Source organism: Typopeltis vanoorti, chromosome 12, assembly GCF_054136105.1.
Source record: "Typopeltis vanoorti isolate ZY-2024b chromosome 12, IOZ_Tvanoo_1.0, whole genome shotgun sequence".
Classification (NCBI taxonomy): domain Eukaryota; kingdom Metazoa; phylum Arthropoda; class Arachnida; order Uropygi; family Thelyphonidae; genus Typopeltis; species Typopeltis vanoorti.
Genome location: NC_143560.1, coordinates 95,551,953 through 95,574,020, shown reverse-complemented (window position 1 = coordinate 95,574,020; position 22,068 = coordinate 95,551,953). Strand labels below are relative to the sequence as shown.

Below are 22,068 nucleotides of genomic sequence, written 5' to 3'. Positions count from 1 at the left end.
CTCTTAAAAGAAAGAAATGTCCCATAAATCAACTTCTTAAACTCTTGAAATTAAGCATGTTTTTTTAGTATGCAGAGTTAAAATATAATGCTTTTGTTAATCACCTGAGTCACGCTGATACGTTTTTCAACTAGTGCATGTAAAGCGGTAGAAAACTCTGGACACCAGTACAGTAATGTGTATAATATATATGATAAGGTTGTACTGCAAGGATAGTGAAAATAACAAGCAACGTTGTACTTATATAAGAGTAATAAATTTATGCAAATTGTCTGTTTTCTGTTTATTATATCTCCAAAACATTTTTATGTTGATTCTATACATGAGAGGTCAAAGAAGCACATCAGTACAGCGTATGAGTTTCAGGCGAGGATTGAGAATGAAGTTTATTGACATTTCTATTGAAGAGTTGCAGGTTGAAGTTGTATGGGAATACTTCGTGAGGAAGGCTGCTGCAAGAGACAGAGGATGGAATAAATAAGACCTCTTTCCTCCAAAACCTGATGTGCCTTTTAAGAAACTTAAACTGTTGGGGGAGAGAAAGGAATGTTGTTTTTCTAAAAAGTCAGCGCTTCGGTTTATAGTTTCGAGTATATTGGAGCACAACATTACCAAGCAGTAGTATTTAACACGAAGGGGGATGAAAGACTATACAAATACACTTGGGATATTATTAGTAAGGTAGGTTAAACATTTTAGAAACGAATTCTGTCCAGAAAGCAGATGAAAAAAATGTTATTTAAACGGCAATTATTATTTATGAAAATTCAGATATTATTAACGCAAAAATTGATATCTCTTCCGCAGAAAGCTAAGATAAAAATACTTTAAAAATTACTAATGAATAAGTTCTGCGTACGAACATGGATTTTTGATTTGCAGATTTTTGATTTTACTTCTCAGGCAATCATTCTTGGACAAATACAACAACGAGGAAATAGGAAACGGTTCTTGCTACCAAGTCGTGTAAACTCAAAACATACTCACGATGTTAAATAATAATAATAATAATTGAGGCTACGTTCAAATGTAATTTTAGTTGTTTCTAAACTGATTATTTTTATAAGTAAAAATTTTAAGCAAAATTTATAAATCAAAAATTATTAAAAATGGATACATCGTACTACTGGTACTGCAATCCACAAATATATATATAACTGTTTTAGCAAATTAAGTTTATTGAAGACAAGTCAGAGCTGCGAATTCACTAGACAGAAAACTGAAATGTCAAAGTCACTATACTTGACATTACAAATCAGCACTGAAAAGATGATTTTTGGTTCCATTTGTTTTATTTTTACTTAAGGAAACAAAGGCCGACAATCGAGGAACTACAGAAAGCTGCTAAGTTGGGCTATCATAACCGTCCTTTCATGCAAATAAAGGTGAGCTGTACTTCCGTAAACACGGCTAGCAAACTTTTGCAAAGATGAGCACGTACTGGTTATTCCTGACTTAATTGTGGGACCACTGAAAGGACATTGACATTACCAACACTGGAAAGATTCCGCAAACTCGCTTGAATAGAAGATAAAATAAGCAAATAGGACAGCAATCGGCAAATATTTCCAATTCTTGATTTACCAAATCTGTAATCAAATTTACACGCGGTTATCACTGAAGCTGCAGCGATATAAGTCTTTTTAAACGTGTAAAAATCAAGTGTATTGGAGTCACCCACCAAGAATCGCTGCTTCATGACCCGAATATTCGCAGCCTTTTCAGCAACTAAATATAGATTCGAACTCCCACAAACTTTAAATTATATGTCAGTGCTACGACAACCGGTGTGGCGTCACCTCCGGTACATTATAGTAAAAACGTGACTTTACACCCAGTGCCCTTCGCTTAGTTGCCTTGGAGCTATCACGACCAGACAGTCTACGTGCAGATGGTGAAATTCTGCACAACAAGTACACTCCCATTAGGATTTCCTTCAGTGACTTACGTCATTTAAGCAACTTATGTAGAAACACAATTTCGGCATCAAAAAACTAGCAGAGCGAAGTTGAATGTTTCTGGATCAACTAATGTAGAAACATCATGCACGAATGTTTGCAACTATATGAAGGTTAATCGAAAGTCTTCGCTAACATTTTTTTAGTGGGCATACTCTATGAATATTTCAAAATATACAAAATAAAATTTAAAAAATAATAATTTCAAATGTTGAGGCATATTCCATCATTCTTTAATATTTTTGCTTTGTGCGATTTTTTAAATGCTTCTGGGATCGGCTACCACTCGAAATCATTGGCAAATTACTGATTTTACACGTCGCTGCTTGGATAATGGCAACCAGAAAAAGTATCTTCATCTCCCAGTGCGAGACCACCGATCCGCTTATTGCAGGCCTGAAGGGACTTGAAATGTTTCATGTTTTGTATATCGACTATGGCTTCTTGATTATGTAAATAAATTTATATAAATAAATTTAAAAAAAAAAAACTTAGCCCACCGACTGCGCTAATGTACTATAGGTTTACAACCTTTTTCCGGTTAGAAGTCATATGAATAGGGACCGACAAATGTGAAGTCGAGCATTATTACGAAGCAGGAATGCTTCATATTGTAGCCAGTTATCAAGAACCCATTTTTGGACAGCAGCACGTAACCTGTTGTAATACGATTAAGTGTTTACAGTTTGCTTTCTCTTGACCGGTATTGTGCCTTTATAAAGTGACTGAAATACACTTGGATGTAGTTACTTATTGCAGACTGCGTGATTCCGATTGTCGTCTGAAGTTAGAGTTGCATGATGTCTGGTAATTGTGTATGAACTGCACAACTTCATTTTCTTTGTGTGTGTGATGAAATGACACTAAAATGAGAGATCAGGACGGGATGTTGCAGCAGTTGTGCACGGGATTTAAGAGGTATAGAAAGAGATAGCCTATAGCCCATGCCAGTCTGTTTAACAAACATCTGTTAATGTAATAAAATACTCAAACCATCTGAGACATGGACTGTAAATGAAGATATCCGGACCAGAAAGTGTTCTCGTAAACTGGAAATCTCCTGATAATATACTCGCGACATTTACCTTGGGCTGTTAAACACGTAGGTTAAAATCTCATCTAGGATGAGAGGATTCTTCATGAAGGTTTATCGACTGAAGTTAGTTGATGTCATAGCAAGATTTTTCCTACTCGAAACTCTGGCTTTTCATTCTGCAAAGCAAAAGAACAAGTGGGAGAACGCACGCAGCTAATAGGTAATACTAGTGACACAGCCTTAGTTGATTCAAACAATCCCAATCGTAAACTGGATTCGGATTTGCAGTCAGCCTTTTACTAGCACCTGATCTGATGCTCCACTATGCAGAGATCTTGTGTATATTTTAGATAAATCCATCCATCCAAAGATATACTGAGATGGATTTTGATAAAATTAAAGAATTAATGGTCTACTTAAAGTTATTATTTGAACTGCAGATTATATTTTCCTAATCTGATTAGAGCTTATATTTAGGTAGTTCTAGAATTCGCGCAAAAGTGAGTCAACGGAAAATCAAAACGATTGTAACTAATTACTTTGCGCAGATTTTGATTAATCCTGGAGTAGAAAACGGGGGGAGGGGATTGTTTAACCCGATCAATAACTGATCGAGTAAAACATTTAACATTTAAACAGATATTCTCTGCACACTAATGGAGAATCGATGTGATATATAATCTGTTTTTCTTTTCAATAACATCTAGAACAGAACAAGGCCTCTTAAGATTCTGACTTTCTTTGTATCTTTCAATAGTCATCCGCCTGATTGAAGGCTTATGGTAGTGACAACCACTGCTATAAAACAGCCAACCGCGCAATGCTGCTAAATGATCCTGATTTAATGAGAGGGTACAAACTCGCTCCTCCTAATCAAATGGCACTCTGGGGCAATGACGCATTCCCCGCTTTTCCACAGAATAAAACTGAATCCCAATAAAGACAATTTTATAATGACCCACCGGGCGGTTCTAATATCGGAGGAACTTTAGACAAACTAATCTGAAGAAAATGAGTTGCTTCCGACTTCTGATCTACCGAACGACGCTGGCAACGGTTACAAAACTACAACAATCAAGCAAACGGACGCAATACGATGCTTCCCGTTGTTCCTTACAGCGCATTTCTAGCGAAATCCAGCTCAAAGGTGGTGTTACCATGACTACAGTGGTATCCATTGAAGATCGCTTTCATTAGGTTGTCAACACTCAAACTAGAGTGAAAGGAATATAAGAGCACTCGAGGGCTACTTTAATCTTGCGGACAATGTCGACTCGTACCACGTATTATACTTAGTCAAGGGATGCGCGCGTGCGTGTGTGTTAGGAAGGGGAATGGGAAGTTATGCAGTAGACAGAGGTTTGCCGAAGCTCGGTTCTTCATTCATTGACGCAACGTAGTTTTCCAAGTTCGTTCGCTTTCAACAGCTGGAATGAAGTAAAAAAATAAATAAATAAATAAATAAATAAAAAAAACCTCACTAGTTTATGAAGGAAAAAAAAACAAAATTTTAGTAAAAAAATTGATTAAATATTTTGATTAATAACACCAGTAAGCAAACAAAAAACGCAGTAGCAACGATTCTTCTGTCTTATTAATCATCTAATAAGACAGATAATCATTTGTTATCGCTTGATAAGACCAATCAGGTACATATTTTAAACACGTGACTGTCAAATTTCCGAGTATAAATTTTGCAAAATTTCAATTAAAAAAAATAAAGCATATTGGCCTCATTCAAGCTTTTACTCCTTTGCTAGAATACCCAACATCAAAGTAACTGTCCAAGAACATAAAACTTGCATTCTAAGATAATCACTCCCTGTGAAGAATCGGAGTTACGAAAACAGTTTCCAGAAAATTGTGCAATGAAATTCGATCCTTGAGGAACTACTTGTTTAAAATAGATACGAACACTAAAGAGCTCATATATTCCAAACATACTTCCGTAATGAAAACTATTTTTTTCCAGTTCCGACTTTGCAAAATTATTAGTTGACTCAGCGAGATCACAAAACTAGCTTTATATCTGTATTTCAACACTTCAAACTTACCTATAAATTTCACTAGCGAAATTTAAAAAAATAATAATAATAAAATTCAGTTTTATTAGTATCAAGCATGTAGAAAAAAAAATCAGGTAATTTATTAAGCTTATGGTTTCAAAAAAAAAAAAAAAAAAAAAACGCCTCAACAGGGAAACCGGGATGATATGAAAACCGCTCATGAGCCTGGAAAATATACGGTTTGTTTCTCGTCATGATTTAAAGAATAATGTCTTTTTTTTTTTCCTTTAAAGAAGGCTCACACGAAGAGAAGTGTTTTTTCCCCTTCTTGTGAGCGAAAGGAAAAAACCTGAAACTTTTTCCTCCTTAAAGCAAACAAACCGGTAGGCGAACACACGCAGTTAGCAGCTGATTTAATAGATAAAATAGAGTAGAATGATTGCATAGGGCACAGCTTATTAATTGTGACCTTAAATAACGACTAGAAATAAAAATATTTTCTGCATAAATAATTATAAGAAGCGCGTTTTACTGTTTTAGAAGGAAATTAAAAGCAAAAAAAAAAATTGTTAATTCTATCGGAGAAAGGTTGTAAACATAAAGCACATTTATTACTGTTAGGAATTAGATAATCCTGTTAGACGTCTAGCAGGGATTTCAGGAACAGGATTTCAAGCTACTTCATGTCTCCATACCATCCAAATTTCCAGTTACATTAAAAAAAATCTTATTTTTGAAATTTGCAGTGAAAAAAAAATATTAAGCAAGCATCTCCATGAAGTTCAGACTCATCGCGAGAGGACCACACAACCATCCTACACTCAATGCAGCTCCTGAAATTCATTCATTCACCAGTAATTCGCTCACAAACCTCCAACAATTCATCCCACCATTCACCAGCCACAAAGCAAAAAAAAATTTGTCCTCACACTCTGATAGCAATACTTTTACTAAACTTCGAAGGATGACTCCCCTTATTCTTGCCTCCTCATATCATGTTATTGTAAATTTGCTAGGCATCTTTCCATAGAATCTCTCTCTTTTGCAACTTATCTTTCTATCATATCACTTCCCCTTCAGTCTTTATCAGCCAATTTTTATGACAAACTTTCAATCCCTTGTCATACAAGTCGTTCCACAGACTAGTTCACTATTTTTACTATTTTGGTTTTATCACCTCTGGGTTCTTTCCCTTTCCTCATTTCCCAGAAACCGAAGGGATCAAATCTCAGTAAAATCAAATCTGAGCAAAGCCTTGAAAAGAGAAATAATTTCGTTATCCCCACTTGTCAATGCATTTTTCAATGTAAGAGATCCTCTGTGCTATTTTGCTCATTTTGACGTTGTCTTTTGAACTTCAGTTTCCTGTCCACTATCATTCCTAAATCACTGGCCTCGTTCAATAAAACCCCATCAGTATAAAGTGCATAACTTTGCACTTTGTCACACTGAACTGTAAACCATTATCCATGGCTCGCAAAGTCAGTTTATTAAAGTTACGATGCAGGAACCTTTACTAGGAGTTTTCGACCAAAGATGCGTTAACCGGTTCCATACGGTGGTAACATTAAAAAATTCTCGGATTTTTCATCCCGCAAAACAAACCGGCCATAAGAACACACGCAGTTAACAGGCGTAATGCATTGGCCTCATGGACCGAGTTGATTCAGCCGTAAATGTAAAGCAATCAACACTGCAGAATATCTGTCACTTTTATTTACTATTATCCTGACTAACTTAGGATCATCAGAATAATTCTCATTAGATCAGCTTCCTAAAAATAACCAGAAGTATGTCTAAAGCTTTAAAATTACTAGTAGAGCTGCCCTCTTTCCCTTGAGCAGCCAATCCTGCTGCTGAATGACGTCACAGGGGAACAGTTCGAGAATAGTGAAAGGGCGGAAAATTGTAACAGCTTGATGATAGGCTTAAAATCTAATTTCTCCGGTTCCGCTTCCTCGATAATTTATTATTTACTTATTTTTTCGGTAAAGTATGGAGACTTACAATTGTCGTTATTGCATATGCATTATTCCTAACAGGGGATTCCACTGAAACAAATAGACTACTTAAACTCAGAAATATCAGCGGTTTCAAAATTTTCTTCGTCGATTGCATGCCAAAAGCTACTTTGGTGCAAAATTGAATCAATCGGTTAGTTATTCAACTTGGGTGAACCCAGGAAGAATAACTGCCAGCCATCAAGGATTCATTCCTTTACTGATTTAAAGAATGACTTCATACTGACATTGGTCTGATTCTGGGAGGGTTGGGATATATACGGTCGTTTCGGCCACGAGGTAATTGCAGTATTGCCTAACTGCGGCATCTATCCTGATCTAGTTTCGTAGCCTACTTCAAGCAAGTTCGGTGCTTATAAAGACCTTGTTGCATCGTGTGTTATTCGGTAAACCGTATTCTTTACCGAAAGAATGGGGAAAGGGTTGTTTGAAAATAAGAGTCCAGTAACATCACTTTATTTGCAATGTCAACATGAGAGCTGTTGCTGGGGATACCGACGACAGCATCCAGACGATATCATCCCTATTAGAGGCCTTTTAATGCACATGTTTGAGAAACTGGTCATTTGGTATTGTATCTGAACGTGACATTAATCACCAACAGGGCCGGTTGTATCGTTAGGCGAACCTAGGCAATCGCCTAGGGGCACTAAGACTTCGGGGCGCCAGATTTTGCTGCATAGTTCGGGGAAAAATTACAACCTTCGAAAAAAATTATATAGAAACACTGTATAGGAGCGCCTAAATTTTCTTTGCCTAGGGGCATCAGATGCTCTCAGACCGGTCCTGATCACCAATTGTTTCGAGCAGTGCAACGCATCTTGAAATGAAAAATCAGATATTCGCAAGCCTTTGGCTACTTAAAACAAATGCTTAAGGTAGTAAATAAAGAGCGTTTAAAGACAGAACGAAGCGAGCATTATTACGCCGCGTGGAAACGTATATCCAAGTAGAAGCAAACATTTTCAACAACTATTAAAAGACTTACTGATATTCATTTTTATTTTCCAATTTTATCGTAAATGTTATGATTTTTAATTCTATAATAAACATTCAGTATGCAATATTCAGTTATTTCTTGTTCGGGTAGTATCGTTTAAAAAAAGAGGGCAAATAATGAAAATAGAAAATTTATTATTTCATTATTACCGTTAGGAAACTTATTCTAAAGTGAAAATTCGTGGATATGTTTCGGATGGTTGGCCGACTATGCGGGTCAACCATCCGATCCCACAATGGCATTGATTTGTGCGGATCTTGTGATTTTCACAGCTTGGTGTGAGATCATTTCCCGCTTACTGGTGGCCTGAAGTACCATATTTAGTCTCTAGTGCAAAGTGCTCGGATTAATTCACGCAAAGTATGAATAATATGCTACAGGTGTACAACTCTTTACGGACGAGACTGCCATGAAAGAACATTGAGGACTAAATTCATTAATGCTTATTTGCAATCCGAATAAACTAAAGGAAATTTCCGAATACTCTTGAGTGGATTTTCTAAGTTTCCAAATGCTCCCGAATTTGTTTTCCAACGGGAAAAAAAAAAAAAAAAAAAAAGATCATGTATTGCTTTTCAAGATACTTCGAATTACAGACAATGAAAAAAATAGAAAGTAAGTTAAATCTTAATTGATAATAATAATAATATATAGAGATACGTCCATTGGGTCCGTAGACACATCGTGGGAGGTCTATTTTAAAGACATTAATCAAGAATTGTTGATACCTGCACATCTGTAATATTTTGCCTTAAAATCGTTCACCCACAAAGCGCACGCCCGCGCGCACACACACACCTGACTCCTGCGATCTCTTCCACTCATTCGCCACTCTCTAAGCAAAAAATTTAGTCCTCATTCCTTTGATAACCACACGCTTACTCAATTTACATGGATGATCTCTAGTTTCCTTACATTATTCATGTACTGAAATATTTCGTACACATCAATCCTATAACTCCCTCCCCCTAAGCAACTCATACGTCTCTATCATATCACCGATCAACCAGCTTCTGTAATCCACAAATCTTCGATCTCTCCTCATGTGGAGCATCATACAGGCCTCCCACCTCATCCACATCTCCAAGAAACCCAGGCAACCAAATCTGTGCGCAGTAATCCAGATGAGGCCTTATCAAGAGGAATAATAACCTTATCTGTGCATGTCAGGGTGATCCTCAGAAGAATAGTTATAGGATGGCAGAGTTCAACAGTTCAAAATCTCAAAAAGTTATTTTCTCCAGGACAGAAAATTCAGACATTATCAGTTGAAATTACGGCTAAAATAAGGCCATATAAAGTCATATAATGATGTCTCTTAATTGAGTGTTTTTTTCTCTAGTTTTTCAATGTAGCGGAGTAAAATCCCTCACAGCTATTGGACATTAGATAACAAAAATTCAAACAAAATACTAATATTTCACAAAATTTAAGCCAACAACCCTTCATCTATTTAAAAAAATAAAAAAACTTGACGTTACACCTTACTCCAAAGAGCAAATAATAAAATTAATTAAAAATAAAATTACCAACACAAAACTAGAAAATAAAAAGAAGTGAGGTTATGAGCAGTCTTTCAAGCGTATAGCGGTGTAAGAAGAAACATTAAAAATATACAATAAAAAAGAATTTAACATTTTGTGGAGGAGTCTATGCGATTATGATGCATAAAGATATGCACAGTAGAAATTAGATGCACGCTGCATATCAGCTACACGTGCACTTCATTAATTTTCATTATTACTTTTAATCAAATCCAGTGATTATGAAATTAGAAAATTACGAAATAATTAAATGCCTAGGATTCTTCTATGCTAGTTATTTTTCATAGCTTTGGGAAAAAAATATGCGAAGCTGTAACATACTTCAAAATAAAATTAAAAAAATATATATTCACCAGAACTTGTTTTATAAGCTTATTTTTCGGATATGAAAAGATTCGTTACACCTGATGCGAGGTTAAATTTCTGTCTAAAAGAAGAGCCCGGTTATGTGATTTTATGCGTTGCCATAACATTCCCCCTCCGGACTGATTTCTCAAGTGATCTTTTGTGCCCTCCGCTATTTTCTCAACAAACCAAGACTGATATTGCAGAAAATTAGAGGGTCGGCCCCCATCCAACAGTGCGCAATATCGCTATTCATTCCGCCGTGTTTAACCTCTAGTGCCCACAATAGGTTTCCATCCCACTCCTGCAGGCAGAAATAATGTACGAATGTAGCACGTGTATGTGCGCTGTGAGATATGATTTCTTTGACCCTTTCATCGGTGCGGCCTTGACTGCATAAGAGTGTAGCCTCGACACTTTGAACCAACAAGTTTTTTCAGCATCCGCTTGGATGCGAAAGTATAATTGTAGATGTGGAGACTACAGCATTGCCCATTAGCGGTCTCGTGACCTGGGCAAATTTTCTTTATCATCCCCGTTTTCTTACTCAGCGAGTCAAGCGATCATTATCTGAAGTTGCCATGACAGCGTTCACAGCGATAATGACGTCTGTGTTTGATTTCAACAGTGGTAAACATCGAAAAAACGTTTAACATCCACTTTAAATCGATTCGATGTCGATACAAAATCATTCAGAACAAATAAATATCAAAATTATTTTTTCAGAGCTTCTTTCAGTGTTTACTTGTTTACTCTTAAACATCCAGGAAAGTCAAAATTTTGAAATCAGGATGCAGAAACTCTTATTCTATAAAATGTCTTTTACTAAACTAATTTCACTTTTTTTTCATTCAGATAACTCAGCATCCATTATAACATATTTTAAAGAATTTTTTTTTTCATGATAAAGACAGCTAATAAAGAACGATTCAAATTCTTCTTCTTTCATGAATAATTAGGATTTTGGGGTAATTAAAGCAACTGAGGGTCTACTACAGCAGGAATATCCAGAGGAAATTATGAATTTGCTCAGTATAATGTAAGCTTAAATATAATGTTCTAAGTGAATTGCACGACACGTAATTAACATCGATCTATGGGACGGGGGGAGGAGAATCGGGAACAATTTTGTTACCTCGATTCTGAATAACATTGTCGCAGTATAAATAAGCGAATGATAATTTTTGTGATATCGTTCATTGTCAAGAAAGCTAGTCCTAGAGAAAAGCTATAAGACGATGCTTTCTACACTTCAATTTTCTCTTTAATTAAAGATCATCGCTTAGAATAGAACGCTTTAATAACACATTTCAATATTAAGTTTGTGACTGACTTGTCCAAGACGATCTGTGCGTATTAAATTATCGTAGCATATCAAGGCCAACTCTTTTAGAGCACGTCGGTAAGTAGATCACTTATTTTAATGGGACAATTTTGTCTTTCTTGATCTGCAAGTTGAGGATATGGGTGTAGTATGTTACAGGCTTTCATGATGTAACGAGGCACTGCTCGGTAAGAAAGGAATAAAAGTAGACGTAGAAGAGCATTCGCAACAGTGCATAAGAAAATCGTATTAAAAAATAATCTACCAATTGGGAACCACCAAACAGTTGATCTAATCCAGACAATGAAAACCAAAACCGAAATATTGGCAACAGGGGAACGTTAAAAAAACTTGACTGAAGTAAGAAACACTATGCACACTTCACACGAAAAACTTTTTATCGCTGTTTAATATTTGAAATTAATTATTACATTGAAGCGTAATCAGTATTACACTCAAAGTACCTGACAAAATGATTTAATGAAAGCAATAAACCATGTTTAATTTTTATATTATAATTTCATAAAATAAATTTTATTTAAAATTGAATTATGATTACAATATTAATTATAAATTAATAGCTCCTACAAGCATCACTTGAATGATGATAAAACAACACAAAGTGGCCTCTCCCGTTACATCTCATTCAGTTCTACATACACTATCCCCTAATCCTCCACAACCAACTGAATGCCTCAGCTTAGCACATGCCATATCGGTTCTCCTTTGTGTTGTATTGGAAACCTGGTTGATGCATAACAGAATAAACGAAACTTAATCAGTCTTCGAAGTTTAGTGCAGCTTTTTCATTCGTTTCTTCCAAAATGTTTTTCTTACATTAGACTTATATGATGACGGCAAAGCGTTCATAAAGTAGTTTTTTTATACTAAATTACTCTTCGCCCACAGGGTTAAAGGCGTTTTGAACTAAGGAATAATGCTATTGAACTCGACGAAATATTTCTACTATGGGAAAAAAAATAAAAAAAAAAAACATACACACAAAAACCCTTCGAAACAAACCGTTTCAGAGGTAAAAATGGGCATGCACACAGAAATACTTTCCCCGCCCTCCTTCAGTCAATTACAAATTGAGTGATATTAAAAAAGATATCGAAGAAGTAAATGGGAAAGTGGTAATTCGTTTTGGAAAACGATTAAAACAGTCTTGTTTGTAATTTGAAAACACCTTCGGGGCAACGAGGCTATAACGAAATAATTTCACTTTGCTAAGCAATTCGACTTGCTGATATTCTGACAAATTATTCCATTTTGCTGGCCGCTTCCTACAAATGGAATCAGATTAACAGAATCGATTTAATTTAAAACGTTATACCCTGTCGACTAATGCATTCTTTCAACTTCTTTACTGATCATTTCATGTCAACGGTTTTGTCATTTCTTGGAAGAACTGTTTCCAGACACATATTTGCATGACTTCTCTAAAAACCAATACTAGCAGCGAAGAGCAAGCATTATTAAAATAAGAATAACGAGGCATTATTACTCTAATACTCAGAAAAGAAGAGAAGAATTTCCAAGAAAAAATGATGAATCTATTTCTTGCAGAAAAGGTGCCAAATCTTGAACTCTTTATTCGAAGTAGAGAAATTTCTTGGTTTCGAAAAGGGGGGAAAATAATTAGAAAATATAAATAAAATAAGAAGGAATTAATTCAGAAATAACAGACAAACAAACGAAGATAACCTGAATAAATACAAATGTACAAACATTTAATACATTATGGTAGTTTCTTTTCTTTTTTTTCCCCAACAAAATAAGCTTAACCTACACAAGAACATGAATGCAGGGATTATATTTTGTGTAAGTTGAGTTAGCAAACCAAATAATGATGTAACTGTTGTTGCATCAGATGGAGATTGATGGGGGGGACGCACTGCCGTAAACAAGATAAGTTCTTTACTGTATGTGGGTAATAGAAGGTACCGCCTTGTCCATTAAGGACTGATCTCTATAAGATCATAGTTAAAATAGCTTGGCTTTCTTATTTAGTGTTTCTTCGTTCGCAATAACATATTTGGCTTAAGCTTAAATTTCTTTTGAGAAAGACACCGGAACATAATGCAACAGGCAGAATTCAGATAGTTCTGGTTTACTGCAGTCTAGTTTCGCCGTACATTTGCGGCTAATCATTGGGATAAAGAAAGAATTAGAAAGCTAGTAACTACTCACTGAGTCACCTAATCTAGTTTCTGAACAGGTCATCATTTTGGCTTATTACGTCAATTCCTAATATGTATCATCAAAGGGGATGCATGGAATAATAAAATAGTACATACATTTTACCTTATTTCTAGCATCCTATCCATTATTACTTCATTCCTAACCCTTTGCAAATTAGTATGTTACTTCGACTTTAAACGCATTGCTAATTTCATCATCAAGAACTTCATCTTGAATTTTTTAATATGCGTATGATGTACATTTTAGAATACTATGGATAGACTGACGGTTAGATAATCCGGGAGCGTTCTGGCTAAAGACCAACTGGGATACTTTTTCAAGCCACATCATACCTCCACTAACCCGAGTGGTGGTCTTGCATCGGACAATGAAAATTATCTGAAAGTGATAATGACGTCAAGTAACTTTCTAGTTATCTTCTATTTTCGTGATTCCGCTACAGATGTCATCTGTTCATTCACTCTCCTAATTTTCCTAAGAAGTCTCATATATTTGTAATCTGGTCCTCGATCAACTTTATTTCTAACTCAACTTTCAGATCTATAAAAAAAAAGTGGGTTTAAACACTGTTTAAACACTAAAAATAGTCAGATGCTGCTAGCTTAGCATTCTGGCTAATTTTTCTACATCAACTAAAAGAAGATGAGCAAACAGCTCACGAGAGGCTTGCGAATAACTGTAGCACCATTATGAGATTGAAGGCAAACAGTTTATGAACCGAACTGTTGCCGCAGAGGAAGCAGGTTGAGATTTTGAACCAGAACAGAAAAAGTTACTCTTACAGTGGAAACATCAAACTTCTCCTCGGCAATGAAAGGTTAAGCTAATCATAATATTGCATACCACAAGAATGAAGTGATAATATACCTGCAGGGTCAACTACGACAATAGCATACTACAGGAAGTTTCTACAAGACATTTTATCCAAACGTGCTTGCGGCCGGAGCCTTATCTTGAATGAGAATGCGAGATCACATGAACCAGTGAATTATCTGAATATGGATGGAAAGCACTTCCTCTCCCCAGTAGTCCTAACATGAATATTCCAGTCCCCGATCTGTTCCCTAAGAAGTTTGAAAGACCCACTCCGTATACGATCACTGATCAGTTTCTCGCTTCCTTTGTGCCATAGTGACCCACCATGGCACAAAGGAAGCGAGAAACTGATCGTAAAATTAGGGACAGGTGGTAACATCACATTAATAACTGCGAAACTTAAATGCATTAATCCACCTTTTGTATTTCTAATCATCCATCTACTATGCAAATATAGATGTTTAATGTCCGTAGTTGATGTCACATTCATCTCATTTACCAAATTTAATTATTTCTAGCTTTATGTTACTTCGCTTTATAGTTGCTTTGTTACAGCCTACAGACGTGTAGAGAGATTCGGAGTAACCAATAATCATAATTCGCAATTCAAGATATTTTCCTTAGACAATTGTAGTCAACTGCTAATGCAATACAGAATTTTTTATAATTTAGGATTCATCGCTGTGATTTCAACTGTAGCGACTGCATATAAGTAGGGAAAAAAGTTCCTCTAGTCGTCGTCTTTTGCTTGGAAAATTAGTTGCAATTGATGCATATGGAATGATCCAATGATAAAGAAAAAAATATTTCTGTGATAATCCTGGTTTTAATTAACCTATTTTAAAATTGTCCAATTTGATTTGAAATTTAATGATAGTCCGCTGGCTATATAGATTTTAACAGGCAATGAATGTTTCGATAAATTTCTGTAACGATACAAGTACTGAATTTCACCAAAATTGGGAAAGTGGGCAAACAGATGAAATAACATTAATAGGTTTTGTTTATATGTAAGAATCATATCTCTAAAAAAAACAAATGCCAAACAGATAATTGGAAAAGAGTTTCAGCTGCACTTCCACAAATAGCTGTGTTTTATTTATAATGTCTACTCTTAAGATCCAGTGATAGCTTTCGGTCACTTCGAAGATTCTCTCGAGTATTAGTCAATAACTTCTAAGCATGTCGTAATTCATTAAATATAATGCGGACAGCCATTGAAATAAAAATAACTAAATAACTATCACGTGGATATTTTTTCCCTCAGAAACTGATCTTGAACTTGAGTTATGGACCATTCTTGGAACCTCTATAATTAACCATTCTTGTTTGTACATATTATTTTCATGGAACTATAATTCAATCTCTCGAACAAATCGACTATTGCAAAAGAATTTGTTATGCATACAGTTTATCACTTACGAAGTGAATCTGATTTTCCAAAAAAAAAAAAAAAAAGAAAGGAGAGAGAGATCGTCCTCGAGTTGCGCGGCGCACCATAATCTTGCCTGTCGAAATTATTTACGATCTATTCGGCGGAACTATTTTTTTTCAGTATACAAGGTCAAAGTGCGGAATTTTTGTCAAACAAATGTAAACACTTCTTTGCTCAAAAAAAGATTTGTTATATTTCTACTGATTACATGGAGGGTCTCACATCTTCGAACAGTTTTCAATTTCTTAAAAAAAAGAAAAAATAATAATTTTGCAATCAAAACTTAATATTTATGGGGTCAGACATCGTAGATAGCGGCGTGAGATTTGGCAAGAACTTGGCGAATTTGATCGTGTCAAAATATCTACACAGAAAGTAAATTTAAATATGAATAGGCAAAATGTGCAACTCTCATGACAAGAAAGCATCAAAGGAGGGGCTCGATAGGTTGTTTTGTGGTAGAAAAAGCAGATTTTTTAAGGGTTGTCAAAATTTAAAACTGGAATCTGTGACCGACTTATAGCGAAACGACATTTCTTGCGATACCTCTGCAATCAAGCCAGAGGTATCGCAAGAAATAACACATCGTCAAAATAAAAATTGGCCTCACAATTTTTGCATAATTTTTTTCCGAGATACTTCAAGTCTTCAATTAGGCCTAACGGCAGTCTCACACCGGGAGATTAAACTCATCTACAACCCCTAAAATTTTATGCTTTATGTTGACTTTCATGGGAAACCATACGTCAGAAGCAATTTCCACATAAAGAGAGAGAAAGGGCTAAAACTTGAAAAAGCGAACTTGAAAAAGAAATTCTTAGAAACTGTTTCCTACGAACATACGAAATCTAAGATCCGCTGACCAGGCCTTTCTCCCACCCCTTGGATCAAGATGACCAAAAATACCAAATTTTAGTTATTGCAGATATTGTTATTTTTTTCATTTATGACTATAATTATGTGTTGCTGTTTGAAAATATTTGAATTTTAGAACGAAGTTTATTTTATTTTAGTGTTATTTTATACACTTTTCACTTAACATCGTTACAAAATAAAATTCGAAGTAATTTGATATTAAAATAAAAAATATAAAAAACTTAAAAAATAAAATGAGTTTGTTTATGACAGCCTGCATGTTTACATGAAACTTTGACAGTAATAATTACAACCCATACAGTTTAAAAAGAATATTTATTAAGTAATTTGCACAGTAATGTACTGGCAGTCTCTTAGATACTACACAAATTTCTTTCACTAAAGGCAGTTAAAGAAATGGATAACTCATAAATGATTATTATTTACTGTGTAAACAAATATCGTAAAAAGTGACTTCCCTTTCCAAATATAAATTTTAGAACCCCAAATTTAAGTGGATCAAATCTTTCTTTTTTAATCTCAAACAGCAAATTACAACTCTATGCATACTAAAAAATGTCTGATAGTTTTAAGAATTCCATACTAAGTGACAACTAATAAGCTGTATTAATGTCTCTCTCTCTCTCTCATTCACACACACACACACACAAAAAAAAAAAAGCGGGGCGAAAATCAAAAGTTATAAAGATGTTTAAATGACACTGTCTAAAACACAAAACCGATATTTTGGGGAGTAGGCAGCTGCCTATACAAATACGACTGACCATGTTTACAAACTTCGAAAACAGGATGTATACAATGAACACACACACAAAGTCAACATGAGTTTAAATCTACTACTGGCAAATTAAACTGGGACCATAAAAGCAGAAATTGAAGAATGTGACCCACACATACAGGGAGAGAGTATTTAATTCATGAAAAGAAATGTTTCAGAAGCAGAAGGTGCGATATTGAGTCAGTGTGATATTTCACCTAAAACTTCGTCATCTTGCAATTGTTTCGGCAAGCACCCTGCTCACTTATCGTCGATCATCGTAATATCTCGCTTTATCTCAATGCATTCGTCCACGAAACACCGTCAAACCTGTTCAAGTTGCGGAAAGAAAATGACCAGTTACACCACCCCCGCTTAGAGGCAGACGACATGACAACGGGGGTCAGTGAGGGCGTGCGACCACCTATTACTGGTACGCGAGAGAAGGGCATAAATAATAAAATGCAGACGGCAGGGGCTAATGGAATGTAACCTGCAGAGGCAACCCATTCTTGAAGATTGTGCTATTAATAAAAGGCTCGAGTTTATCACTTCTCAACAATATAGAAAGAAGGCACATAAAGGCTAGAAATTATCAGCAAGAAAGAATTTTATTCTTAAAGTCATAGGGGGTAACTATTATCTCAAATATAAAAATTGATTTCGTGACTCCTTATAAAGATGAATACTTAACAGCACAGATGTAATCATGTTAAATATCCTTATTGTAATAAAATCCAGCCTTCTCACTCATCGTGTATTAGAGAACTGTAGAAGAAAATAACAAGAACATAAATATTATAATGAGAATTAAGTTGTTGTTTTTTAATCAGGCGAGATATTCCAATTATTTTTGAGAGAAACTGGTTCTGCGATTTTTATAATCATGTTCAATGGTGAAGAATCATTAAAAGCTAAGACATTTTATTTTTATTGGTTTTATAACATGATATCTTCAGCACCTGTTCCAGAATGAGCATTTATCTTTCAAGGAGATCAAGAATTCTTCAAATAGGCAGAGTTAAAAATATTAAAAAAAATATTTAAAAAAAACGCAGAAGAAGATTTATACTGTAGAATAAACTGCAATAATAACTCACAAATAAATACGTAACACGTGAATAAACTATTATTCTTCAAGCAAGAAATCCTATCACAAAATTATTTGATCACCCAATTAAATTATTTAAAAGAAACATCCGGATCACTGAATCATAAATATGTATCGCTTAATGTGCAGTCAAACCAATTTCTCATACAATAAAATACGATGATGAATACAGTATCACTTATGCAAGGCATTTAATTGTCTTAATATCGTCTAGAAAATAAGGCAGACACGTGTTCTTACACTGTGCGACCTTTGCTACGTAACACGTTAAGAAAATTGGAAAGCGCGACACAGGAAGACTTCTATGAAGAGAATCAATATCAAGTTCACACACATTAAGCCACTGGCTTTCTGAAATGTTTAATGCTGCCCTCTAATCATGGCATACTTTTTTAAAAGCTCAAACTCTCGTGTTTAGGTTGCTAAAGTGTTTTTCTGTGCATGATAACAAACTCCTAAGGTTCATTGGCATTGCAAGTATGAAATTTTGGTATCAGATAAGCACGGTTTTAACCTAAATTCAAATAATCTTCCCATTATAATCAAATATATAGTATATTCAAATATAAGGCTTACCTTGGTCTAGCAGACGACCAGCATTTACGAATTCCGATCCCAATTTTCCCCTTTCGGCGACAAGTTCGGTGATATACGGTATGTTTATATCCTCAACCATATCATTACCCTCCTGTGAGGTTTGTTGTTCAGCTGATTCCGACATTACCTTGCGCTACGAAGCCCAAAGCACGTTTGTTCATCGTCTGCCTGAAAGTTTATGCTCACACTTCGAATGTGTTAGTACGCGTTGCCTGTAACCAATTGTTCCTCCGCTATAAAAAAAATAGCATCATAATTCCTGCTCATTTTAGCCAACAAAGTAAATATTTCATGAACTAATGAAGGATGTATATCTAAAATATCATTTATTAGTGTACTGGATGATTAATATTCAACGAAACTTGCAATACACAACACTGTGATATAATAAGTGTTTCTCAAACAAACAAGCGAAGTGAGGTTTAAGGTGAAGCGAGGGGTAATTAAAACCCATTCTATTTAAACTCGCTTATACGACTTATTTTATTCTAGAAATAAATTATCGTTATCTCCGCACGTGAATGAAATAAAATACGCAGATTGGATAAAATAAATAAAATAATGGGATAAAATACTGAAACTGGTAACCTTTATACTCAATATTAATCAAAATAACTAATTAAGGAAGAAAGAGGTGTGGGTATCATTATCTACTTTTCTGAAGAATTAAACTAAGTGTAATCGGAACTGATTTAAAGTTACTTTTATTATTATTATTATTGTTATTATTATTATTATCATCATCATTATTGGAATTTACTTCGATGCAGATATGAACTGGAATAGCCACATAAACCATCTACACGACAAACTCCGAACAAAAAGTGGCAAACTCTACAGATTAAAAGACATAGTTCCCATTCTAAAAACACTAATATACGAAGCACTATGCCAAAATATACTAAGATACGCTATAACAACGTATGCTTTCTGTGCACCCTACAAATTAAATAGATTAATGTCGCTACAGTACAAAATGACAAAACTGATCTTTTGGGAACAAAGAGAAAATCACGACCTTATAAACATTGCAATGGCAGAACACAAAATACTGACAGCAAAACATTTATGTCACTATGCAGCCTTACTAAAACATTATTTCGATGCCAACTACAGGACAGTTAGAAATACATACCGTTTAACAAGACCTCAGACTACTAATTATATCACATATAAATACAATAATCACCACGGAAAGGCCACGCGAAACTTCTACATCCCAGACATGATAAACAAATCACCTTTTGAATACAGAAACCTTACAAACTACAATAGCCTGAAAAGAGCTCTAAGGACATACTAACAACAAGAAACACGCACCCAAAATACCATACAAACTTAATGAAACACAATATATTCGTTCAGGCTTCCAGTTCAGCGACGCATTAATACATTTCAAGTTATTGGGTGTGTGTGTGTGTGTGTGTGTGTGTGTGTGTGTGTGCGTGCGTGCGTGTGTGCGCGTGTGTGTGTGCGCGTGTGTGCGTGCGTGCGCGCGAATTTCTCAATCATAGATTTCGTAGCTTCCCAACACAGCAAAAAAAAAAAAATACATAATAACCAACTGGTGTCATCCTCAGATAAGCTTACCAATAAGCTTCGAGGATGAAAGCAAAGAAATTAGTTCTCATCCAAGATGTATCATATGTAACCAAATGCATGTAATGTACGTATCACATGAAAACCAATGTATGTAATGTATGTAGTATATGTAAACCAATGTACGTAATGTAAATATCACATGTAAACAAATGTAAGTAATGTATCATATGTAAACAAATGTATGTAATGTATATAATAACTGTAACAAATGTATGCAATGTAAAAAAAAATTCTTTTAAATGTAAATCATGAGTTTACACTGTATGTTTGTGAGAATAAGGAAATATAATATTTAGATTGCATATGTGTAAATACTGTTGTATAATTACACGTTTTCAAACTTGAAAAAAAAATAGTAAACTACAACATGTAATATTATACAACTTATGTAATTCTGAACAATATAATTGTAAATTATTATTATGATTGTTATATAAAAAAAAAAAAACTATTATCATCATTACTATTTAAATCTCATTGTATGTAGCACACAAAGTGCTGAACTTGTAAAATAATATACTGAATAGATGATCATTGTACATATGTAAATATTTGAAAGAACAATAAAAAAAATTATTATTATTATTATTATTATTATTATTATAGCTTCCCAACACAGTAAAAAAACCAATAAATAATAACCAACTGGTGTCATCCTCAGATAAGCTTACATATAAGCTTCGAGGATGAAAGCAGAGAAATTAGTTCTCATCCAAGATGTATCATATGTAACCAAGTGCATGTAATGTGCGTATCACATGTAAACCAATGTATGTAATGTAAGTATCATATCTAAACAAATGTAAGAAATGTATCATATGTAATTAAATGTATGTAATGTATGTAATAACTGTAATAAACGTATGCAATATAGAGTGATTATATCCATTGATATTGTATATATAGAGTGTAAATTTGCAAAGAAACATCTGTAATAATTACCATTATGAATATTATAATAATATACGTTGTAAACAGTTATTGTTATTATTATTATTTAAAAAAAACTTTATGCATAATTGTGTTCCTATAATGTATGTAATTTATCTGAGAAATAATAAAATGTTAAACCCTGCAAGCAGGAGTGATTTTCCGTAATAATGGCAATATAGTAATCTTAAACTCATTCACATTCTTAGCATTTACAACACATACATCATATTCCTCCAATTATATATACTGTATATACTAGCGGGATCCTTCCCCCCCCCCGGCGTCTACGGCGCTCCCCCCCCTCCCGAGTTCCGAGCTGGTAAGTCGGTAAGAGCAGGTAAGTCAGTAGGCTGGTAAGACAAAAAATGTGACATAAAAACGTTTCAAATTTCGGCTTATCTTTTTATATATAGAGAGAGTAGATTTTGAATGCGCAGGTTTCAACGTTGAAATATATACACTAACTTTTCGTGGTGTTTATAGTTATTTCCTCTGTGTTTTT

The 22,068-nt window shown here is 34.7% G+C and overlaps 1 protein-coding gene across 2 annotated transcripts in view; it reads right to left on the bottom strand.

The window, feature by feature from the left end:
• Nucleotides 1–19,164, bottom strand: part of LOC150101025 (KH domain-containing, RNA-binding, signal transduction-associated protein 2-like) — a 98,141-nt gene extending 78,977 nt beyond the window's left edge. For both annotated transcript variants that reach the window (XR_016549162.1, XM_090401438.1), the window contains exon 1: nt 19,011–19,164. Coding sequence is in view for 1 of the 2 variants with exons in the window: in XM_090401438.1 (XP_090257564.1) it covers nt 19,011–19,155 (145 nt within the window). In the remaining variant the exon portion in view is untranslated. The remainder of the gene's footprint in view (nt 1–19,010) is intronic.
• Between the last annotated feature and the right edge of the window lie 2,904 nt (nt 19,165–22,068).